The 9,992-nt window shown below is 40.0% G+C and overlaps 1 protein-coding gene across 1 annotated transcript; it reads right to left on the bottom strand.

Moving 5' to 3' along the window:
- Positions 1-1,690: 1,690 nt before the first annotated feature.
- LOC130139419 (uncharacterized) lies at positions 1,691-5,172 on the bottom strand. The gene is made up of 2 exons (XM_056316354.1): positions 4,791-5,172; positions 1,691-2,061 (listed from the first exon to the last, which is right to left on the bottom strand). The coding sequence occupies exons 1-2, from the start codon at positions 4,998-5,000 to the stop codon at positions 1,882-1,884; spliced, it is 390 nt and encodes a 129-aa protein (XP_056172329.1). The 5' UTR covers positions 5,001-5,172; the 3' UTR covers positions 1,691-1,881.
- Between the last annotated feature and the right edge of the window lie 4,820 nt (positions 5,173-9,992).

Here is a 9,992-nt window from a genome sequence, read left to right as displayed (position 1 = left end):
AAATGGTGGATTAATATTTTTAGTGTAAATTCATTCTAGGCTCTTTTTATTTATTTGTAGCTTCGAATCAAATTAATTTGATTGAAATAATCATAAAAATGATAATTTATCATGTATATATACATTTAATATACAATGTGTTCCAACGTATTGAAATTCTTTATTTTTTGGTAAATGACGTGTCGCGTGTCAGTGTCGGTTCTACTTAGTCTGTACACACAGAGAGAGAGAGAGAGAGAGAGAGAGAGAGAGAGAGAGAGAGAGAGAGAGAGAGAGAGAGAGAGAGAGAGAGAGAGAGAGAGAATCAATTCTTTCAAACCTCCATTAATTGATCTTCGATGGTCGTTTTAAGGCCTATCTTCACTTTGGATTGTAACTCTGTTTATAGAAAGCCACATTTGATATGTTATTATTATAAAAATACACATAGTAGAGGTGTTACTGGGTCAGGTCGGGTCGAGTCTTCATGATACCCGACCTGACCCAAAAAACTGAATATGTATGCTTGGCCTGACTTGAAACAAGACCCGAACAGAATATAGCCGCACAATCAGGTTGGGTTGGGTTCGGGTCGGGTCGTGTTTTATATTTTATTTTAAATTAAGGTTAAGTTACATATGTTTCCCACAATCGCTTAGGAGTCCCACATCTCCAAAGACCTCGAACATTCATGATGCGGCATACCTCATGGGCTTTCTAATTTTGGTGATTTAATTTATGTTGTCTTGCCAATTGTCATTCATTTCTTTTCCTTTTTCGCACCTGAATCAGAAAGAACTTATACTTCTGGTCAATGGAAGAATAGTTGAGACAAAACCAAATCATTCCAAAGAACGTAGCCAAGTCTTTAGACAATTTGAACATCTAAGCTAGTGGGTATATTTCTTCCCGTGCTTTTCATACATTGAGACAAAACCAACACAAAAGAGCATGTCAAAAGTGAAATCGTGAATTCTGGGGAATGCATTGTAGTCCAACTCTGACATGAACGACAAACGTGAGAAGCTAGCTAACAATCTTCCTGTTTTCTAATCAAAGAAACTAGAAGAAACATATGAAACACCTGTATGCACGTGTGTATGCAAAAGAAAGCTAAGATCGCTGCTAGAACGAGGATAATATCAATATGAAACACCTGCATTCACGATCCATGTGAAGCTCAGGGCACTTTTGGCAATTGCTTCATTTGGTTTTTATCATATTAACATTCGATAGATGCTTAAAACACAGGAGAGAATCAGAGAAAAAAATTGGATTGCATTCGGCCGGCAAGAGCAATAAGCCCATATGAAACGGCTACAATAGTACAATATCTTAATTCTGAGCTAAATGAAGACCCATGGTGGTCTAGCAAATAAGCTAACTCCTGATCAGTTCCTTTCACTCCTCAAAGATCATAACAAAAAGATAAAAATTCAAAACTTCAGCATCTAAAATGACCCTAATGAAAAATATAATTTTCTTTTCGCCCTTCATGTAATTACCCCAATTGCAAACCCATACTCTATTTCCTGAAACCCAAAATTCACAAGTTACTTCACTTCCTGCTCAGAACCTTAATTGGATCTCACCAAAGCATTACATGATTTCACCAAGAACCATCTTTCTATTTCAACATGCATAAACTCACATTCTCTCTTTCTATTATATCACTGCAATATGTCATCCACAGATGCAAAAAGACCCATCCAGTCAAATGTTAAAAGTCTTTAATGTTAAAGGAAGATTGTTGGACAACAAATGCATGAGTAGAGGTTCATGGCTAAGTTTCTCTTTTACCCACAAGAGTCAGCACATGTAAACAACTAAAATAGAAGTGCATTCCATTTAGAAACCAATACTGATAGAACTAGCATGACCCTATTGACCTTCGAATTCAGTTCAGTGACCCCATCTCATCCCCTCAATGAGACAAAAGTGGATCAAATCTACTCCAAAGCAAACCAAACCAAAGCGACTAAAATTTAAACAAACCAAAGCAACTCCACTAAAGCAACTCCACCAAAGCAGCTCCGATGTTATACAACCTTGTCTACATGCATATTGGGACCAATTCACAAACTAGGGCAATGATAAAAAAGTAAAGCAGATGATAATAACTCCACATCTGAGATTTAGAAAGAAAGGAAACCATTCTCCAGTAAGGTCAACCTGCAAGTAAGAAATGAAGAAGACAACAATTACTAAATGCCTAATTTGAATATGAAAAAGTAAATTTGCAATAAACAAAATGGTTTAACAAGTATCAATTTCCAACTTCGTTAATCATCAAGAGAAACCGATATCGAGTTCGGCTCCATAATTGTAGTTGAACACTCCGTATTAAATTCACAATCAAAATGAGAACTTAAGTATCAATTGTAATATAGAAAAGAAAAAATATTCCACAATTATGTTTTCTGACCTGACTCAAAATTTTCTTGTTCTTCTAAGTCATCCTCAATTGAAAGTGAAAGTGGCGAGGATCGTAGCCAATCTTGAGCACATATAAGACCCTCCACCAAGCTTGGGGTCAAGGAGCTACGAAAGACATCGAGTACACGACCTCCTGTGTTGAATGCGGCCTTCGATGCTACAGTCAAGACGGGTACGGCCAAAATATCTCGAGCGATAGAAGAGAGGATAGGATATCTCGAAGAATTAACTTTCCATCAAGTTAAGATATCAAAGTTGGGGTTATAATGTTCACATCCTTCCTCCAAATATTTATCTAATTCATATTTTTCTTCCAAAATTTGTTGTCCCATTTGGCTAAGATACTTTGTAGTCATAAAGTCCGCACCAACCACGGGAGACTTTGACATATTTACCGTCCTTGTACCCTTTAATCTCAAGTTGCTTTGGGGGCATTTACCAGTGCGGTATTGCTTGTACAATGATGTCAGCGATGATGTTACTTTATCATGTAAAATTTCTGCTTGCTTGCTTTCATAAACATCATTAATCAACAATTTCACATAGTCCCAGTTATGTCGAGGGTCAAGTATGCAAGCAATGAACAAATTAATATTGATGTTATTCACATTGCCATAATATTTACTGAATTTGGTCTTCATTCTTTTAGCCATTTCCTGCAAACTTTTATCCTCATTCTCACAATATTCATTAATCATCCCAAAAAGCCCATAGACATCCTTTGCCAAATCATTACTAGTGACATAAGAAGAACCCGAAACTTTTGAAGTTGTATCAAAGAACAACTTCAGGCAAGGAAGAAGGTGACGGGCATAATCCCAATCATCACTAGTAGGCAACCCTTTTGCCTTGGATAGTTCTTCAACAAATTTGCTATCTTGAATTTCCAATAAGAAAAAAGCTTTTTGAAACTTCAAAGTCGCCTCCAACATCATATATGTCGAGTTCCAACGAGTCTCCACATCCAAACATACAAGACTCGTGGACTCAATATTCTCTAGTTTAACACAATTCTTAAATCGCCTCAACCTCCCAGGAGAAGACCTCACATAATGTACAGCCGAATGTATTCTAACAATGAAATCATTTATGTCTTTTAACCCTTCTTTCATAATCAAACTCAATATATGAGTCAAACACCTCATGTGGAGTAACTCACCTTTCAATACTAGAGAGTTCCAAGAGTTAAGTCTTTTTTTCAAGTATTGAATTCCTAAATCATTTGAACTTGCATTATCCACGGTGATGAAAAAATACTTTGAATCCCCTAATTAGTCAAACATTTCTCAACCGCCTTTCCTATTATCTCAGTAGAATGACCCGGGATTTGACAAAAACTTAGGATTTTCTTCTGCAACTTCCAATCAGCATCAACAAAATGAGCAGTGAGAGACATATAAGTCAAATTTTGACAAGAGGTCCATGTGTCAGTCGTCAAACAAACTCTAGGACATGTGTCGGAAAAATATTTCATCAATTTTCTTCTTTCCTCCACATATAACGCATAACAATCACTCCTCAACGTGTTACGTGTAGGGATTGAGAACTTTGGCCGGATTCTATACACAAATCGCCGAAAACCCTCATTTTCTACAAACTTAAAGGGCAATTCACTAAGAATGAACATGGTCGTTATTTTTTTTCTACTAGCATCTTGGTCAAATTTCCACAGACCAAATGAACTACCGACCCCAATAGGTTGACCCGAGGCATTTTTTTGCCTTTTCTCGATGTTTGCATATGGATATTCTTTACATCTATCTAAATGATGATGCATTGAACTAGTCCCTTGAGTACTAGAACAACTAATGTGGACCCCATAATATAAACATTTAGCCTTTTCTTGGTTCTTGTCTGTACATGGAATCCTTTTAAAGTGATCCCACATAATGGATGTCTTCCTTCTATTTGTGAGGCTAGAATATGTTAATGAAGACATCTAGCAATCAGCAAAAATGATTAACATTCCAGAATCAACAAAAACCATCATTGCCCAATAATGGCTATGTGCTATCTACAAAATTGATTAACATTCCAGAATCAGCAATGCATAGAAGAGGCTCATTGACTACATACCTAGATCAATGCTAAGATGACTGAAATGAGTACAAAAGTTTGATCAGATTACTCGAATGTCGTGATAAAACTCCATCGGCCACTAGCTGCAGATGAAGATAGCATGCCCACCAATCAAATTCGTAAAATCTACAAAAGAAATAAGATATGGAACCTGGCCTACCCACCTAACCACAATGCGAAGTTCCTATTTTCCATATTTTTGTCAGATTATTTAGATGCGAAAATAAACATCCAAAGAGAATGTCTTCCATTCTAGAAAAGCTGTATAATCGCACATAACACACAAAAAAACACACCTCGAACTCCTTCCCTTTTTGAGGCTTGAGCTTGAGGGATGAGATGTCGCAGCGAGCTTGGGTCGAGAGGTTGAAGGGGAAGACCTCGAACTGCTTGTAGATCCGGAGCTCTTGGCGAGCTTCGCAAAGGAGTTGGAGGAAGAGATGGTTCCGTGGGTGGTCTGGGTTGCGCGACCGGAGATTAGGTGCTTGAGAGTGCGACTGCACCATTGCGTGACCGAAGGTCAGGCACTTGCAGATCCGGAGCTCTTGTCGCGATGGAAGAAGAAGATAGGGTTTCGGGTGGGCTCGGGTGCAAGAAGAACAAATGGTTTTTATTTGTTTCGAGTGGGCTTGTTTCGGACGGGCTCGGGTAGGTCCAAAACAAGCTAAGGTCTTGTTTTTACTATTACCCAAACAAGATGAGGCCCAACCTGACCCAATACGAAAATTTCCTATTCGGGTCGGGTCGGGTCGTGTCGTGTTTGATCGGGTTCTTTTGACACCCCTAATTGTATTAGTAGTTGAAGATATGCTACATGAGTAACTTCACTGAATGTTAGACAATTAAGTGATCGATTTAAATTATGGCACCAAAATTAGTGCCTTATGAAAAATATGATACTGTTAGTATCCTTTTCTCGGAGAAATAGGCATAAACAATTTCAATTATAACTTGCATAGCTAACCAAGCAATGATGTAGTGTTTTAAAATGCTTGCATTAAACCAAATAAGTTTGTTCCAAGCAACTTGCAAAACCCTTAGGCCTAAGAGCAGGTATGAAAGGTTTAGGAACTAGAGAACAATAAAGAGTAGCTTGAATTTCAACTAAATCCTCAAATATAGCTGCAGGCCAATGCCAACGATGGCCTTGAATAACATCTGCAATCTTTGAATGGTAAGACAAAGCAAAATCATAAACCGCCCTACTTGTAAATCTTCTTAGCAGAGGTCCCCAGACATGCCAATCACCATGCCAGAGATAAGTAGTTGTCTCATCTCCGAGAAGGTGTTTGATATGAGGCCTCACAGCATCTCGAAGCTTTAACAATTTCCTCCAAATAAAAGGGGAACAAGCCGTCACGGACAGAATCCCAAATGATTTATCTTGTATCTAGTAGTACTTAAGCTAAGTAACCCATCCTTTTTGAGCAAAAATTTGCCAAATACACTTCATCATGCCTGCCTTCTTCTAGCACTAAATCCTCTTAAGTACCAATGAGCTAGTCAACAAGTCGAGGAGATGTCCCAATTGCTTGAAAAATATTAGTGTTAATACCACGAAAAATCCCAAACTGGTACATCTATGACAATTTTACCAAAAACTATTTTTTTGACCACAAAAAACCCCAAACTGATACACTTGTGATGAATTTGCCTCATACTAATATTTTGACCGCTAAAAATCCCAAACTGGTATGTTTATGACAAATTTACCCTCCGTTAGTTTTCGTTAAATTGAATTAATACCACAAAAAATCACAAACTGGTACATCTGTGACAAATGAAGGGTAAAACATAAAATTGGTACATCTGTTAATTGTCGCGTGTCATTTAACAAAGCAATTTGACAATAAAATTTAATGGAAATAAACTGAGGGTAAATTTATCACAAGTGTACCGATTTGAGATTTTTGGTGGTCAAAAAATTAATTTGGGATAAAATTATCACAGGTGTACCAGTTTGGGGTTTTTCGTGGTATTAACCCAAAATATTATGTACAAATCTCCAATCCAATGAATCAAAGGCTTTCATTATATTAGCCTTTATAGCAATTCTCGGACTCAAACCTGACCTATGATACTTATTTGCTAGCTCATAAGCTCACAAGACATTATCAACAATCGTCCTACCACTTGTAGATAATGCTGCAAAAAGATATGGGCCTAAAGTCACCCATCTTTGAAGGATTTGGCACCTTTGGCACCAACGCAATTAATGTAAAATTTACAACACCAAGGAGCTTTGAAGTTTGAAAGAAATCTTTGACAGCAGCTACTACATGAACTCCCATAATGCTCCAGGTCTTCTCCTACATAATAGGTTCAGAAAGTAGAGCCTTATTAGCCTTTATGCATGAGCACATTCAAGCTACATTCGTCATCATTCAACAACATTCGTCATGCTCTTCAACAATTACCTAAAGCATTCATCTAAACATGCTTTGAACATTGTCGAATTACTACGAAACTAGCTCAAATCAACGTGTCTTCAACTAGTGATCAATCTAAGCATAATCAACATAAAAAACATGCTCGATTATCTATCTAGAATTTTCGGTCGAGACATGCTAATGGAGTATCAACCGTGCAACTTTGATTATCTACTTCAATTGACTAAGATTCTAGTAGGGGTGTCAAAAAAGCCCGAGCTGGCCCGACCCGACTCGACCCGGCCCAGCCCTACCCCAAAATTTTGGGTATTTTGGGGTCAGGCATTAGTTTTCTCTGGGTAAGGGTTTTTAAGTATGGGTATAGTTAGGGTCGGGCCGGACCGGGTTGGGCCGGGTTGTTTTGATACCCTTGGTACTATACTGGTGCCAGAGAGCAAAAAGGGTGTGGGGGGCTCTCTGGATCTCGATCGAAAAAGGGTGGTGCTCTCTTCTCATGAGTTCCTATCCCTTGGCCACCTTCGCCGCTAGTCACCGCCACTTCCCAATCGTTGCCTCGACCACCGATAGGTGCTCTCATCTGTACGGCCGTCCCCCTCTCTCTCGCGTTCAACTAACCAACAATTATGTCTTCTTCGACGACAAAGACCAAGACGGGGTCGCAGGACCCGAGCGCCGAAGCCGCTCTCTCGACCCCCGTTTGAGGACGGCAGTGGGCCCGGCGGAGATGGCTGCTATGGCGACGTGCCTTGCAAGGAATGTAGGTCGGGAGATTCTGGCGACAAGTTGCTTCGACAAGTGCGATCTTCAGCTAGGCATCCCGGATTTGGATGGGTCGCTGGTCCTGATGGCCTCGAGCCAGTCGAGGCGATCGCAGAGCTTCGACATGCCGGGGCAGAAGTCGCGCTCGATGATCTTCTTGATCGCCGATATGTAGGTGTCCTCATCGAGGACCGTGGGCCACTTCCGAGGATTCATCGGAGGAGGGGCGGCAGTCGACGGAGGGGCAGCCTTCGGGGGCTGTAGGGAGGAATCGCTGGGGGTCGGAGAGGCGGAGATGGGGATGGGGATGGGGACGGGAGATGACGAGGAGAATGGCTGGGAGAGAGAAGCATCGTTGCGAGAGCAAGATCGGAGCTTTCTGGGGGATTTCGAAACTGGTTTTGGAGGATTTCTGGCAGATGATGGTGATGGAGAGTCTCGGTGATTTTGGAGAAGCGAGGTCCAATTAGGGTTTCCAATTCTCACCCCAATTGAAGAAGATGATGGACTCTGTCCATCACCACCTTGAGCTCTGCAATTTGTCCTCGCGTAACTCGAGGAGCTGGATGTGGTCGTCTAAATGAGGGTTTGGGATCGAACAAAACCACCTTGAGCTGATTTTTTTCTCTAAAATACAAAAATTTCGAAAATATATTTTTTTTAAAAAACTCAAACCCGACCCGACTCGACCCTACCCTTGGGGTATATGCTGAATAGGGTCTTGGGTCGGGTCGGGTCAGGTCAAACGCGACCCTATTAGTTTCGGGCCGGGTCGGGTATAATGAAAACCCGACCCGACCCGACCCATTGACACCCCTAGATTCTAGGAAAATCAACCTAAATTTGCAAGTTCTAGACTTGATTAACATGCAAGTACTAAAATCAACTTGAAAGTCATCATTGAGTGTCTCGGCCACATGAGGAATCAAGTTTCTAGAATCTTCCTAACATGCAATCAATTTGAGAATTGACGGAATTATCCTATACTCTAAAGGTTTTCTACTTCTAGTTATCAAATTTTGTCACATCCTAGTTTGGTATTGAACATAGATCGAAGATTTTGCTCCAATTTGGAACTATGTTCATCCTTACATCCTTGGATGATCATTCAAAATTAATCAATGAAAGTTTATTGAACTTCTACCTTGATAATTGAATTGGTAAGCTATGAACGAGATCGACTCAGATGGAGAATTTCCGACGATGATCCAAGGATGTGCCGACCATGGAGATTTCAAGGATGCGTAGGAAAAGACCATTATGGAAATGCCGGCAAGAGGCGGTTGTCGGAGTGCCGGAATCGGCTACCGATTCTCGATGAGAGAGAGAGAGAGAGAGAGAGAGAGAGAGAGAGAGAGAGAGAGAGAGAGAGAGAGAGAGAGAGAGAGAGAGAGAGAGAGAGAGAGAGAGATGGTTTACATACCCCATTTTTGGAGAAAATTTTGAAATTAGATCAATCTAATGGCTCACAATGATCCCTTACCCCCTAAGAAAAGCTCCTATTGGCTACATTTTGTTCACAATGATTGATGACATGTCAATTTGGATGGTCTTGATTGAATGGCTAATGAATGGTTTTGATTATATTTCACTTGGATAGGTGACATGGAAGAAAGGCATTTTGGTAATTTTTCCAAGTGACAATTTTGTAATTTTAGAGAGAGAGAGAGAGGCGGCCAAACCATGAGCTGAGCTGAGTGGGTTCGGCCCAATTGGCCAAATGGTTTGGGTTGGGTCAACCTTGGTCAAACTAGGTTGACTCGGAACCTCTCGATTGTCTAATTTTTGCCTATTCTACTTTATGGGCTGACTTGTATGATTAATTTGGTTGATTAAAATTTTATTGAGCTTCGACCGAATGGCTCGGGTTCAATTTGTTCCAATCATATCGGCCTGGCTCATACCAGATTGGCCTGGCTTGACTGGATTCACTTGTGACATTCCAATTGTTTCAATCCTCCTTGAATTGTATTATACATTTGGCTGTTACGCACAATTGAGATTCAATTGGCAAATTAGGCTTCAATTGCTCAAATTGAGCGTTAGCTCAACATGGGTCAAACCAAATTTAGTCAATTGGATTGACCTTCGATGATTTTGTCGATCATTAACCTACTAGTTTGGTCAAGTAAGTCAATTTGTTGTGATATCGTCAAAACTGACATTGGAATTGAGTTAATTGAACTTAATTGGACTCAAATTAGGCTAATCACATTACTCATGAAGGATCTATAGGGACCCCTAATTGACGCTCGAGAATCGGCCAACTCGTCTCAAGCTTGGATTCTCAAAATTGGCTTTGACTGAATATGTTACGACTCCAAGGTCAAATGCCGTGAAGGAAATCAC

This window comes from Syzygium oleosum, unplaced genomic scaffold (genome assembly GCF_021117445.2).
Source record: "Syzygium oleosum isolate NSW1041296 unplaced genomic scaffold, Sole_v2.1 Sole_v2.12, whole genome shotgun sequence".
Classification (NCBI taxonomy): domain Eukaryota; kingdom Viridiplantae; phylum Streptophyta; class Magnoliopsida; order Myrtales; family Myrtaceae; genus Syzygium; species Syzygium oleosum.
Note: the sequence above shows the minus strand (reverse complement) of the source record. Positions and strands in the feature narration are given on the sequence as shown.

Excerpts from the sequence above, each read along its gene's own strand:
- LOC130139419 (XM_056316354.1), bottom strand. The coding sequence starts at position 5,000 with ATGGTGCAGTCGCACTCTCAAGCACCTAATCTCCGGTCGCGCAACCCA. Across the intron at positions 2,062-4,790 it reads AAAAAGGGAAGGAGTTCGAG|TTTGTGAATTGGTCCCAATA; the intron begins GTGTGTTTTTTT and ends TCATTGCCCTAG.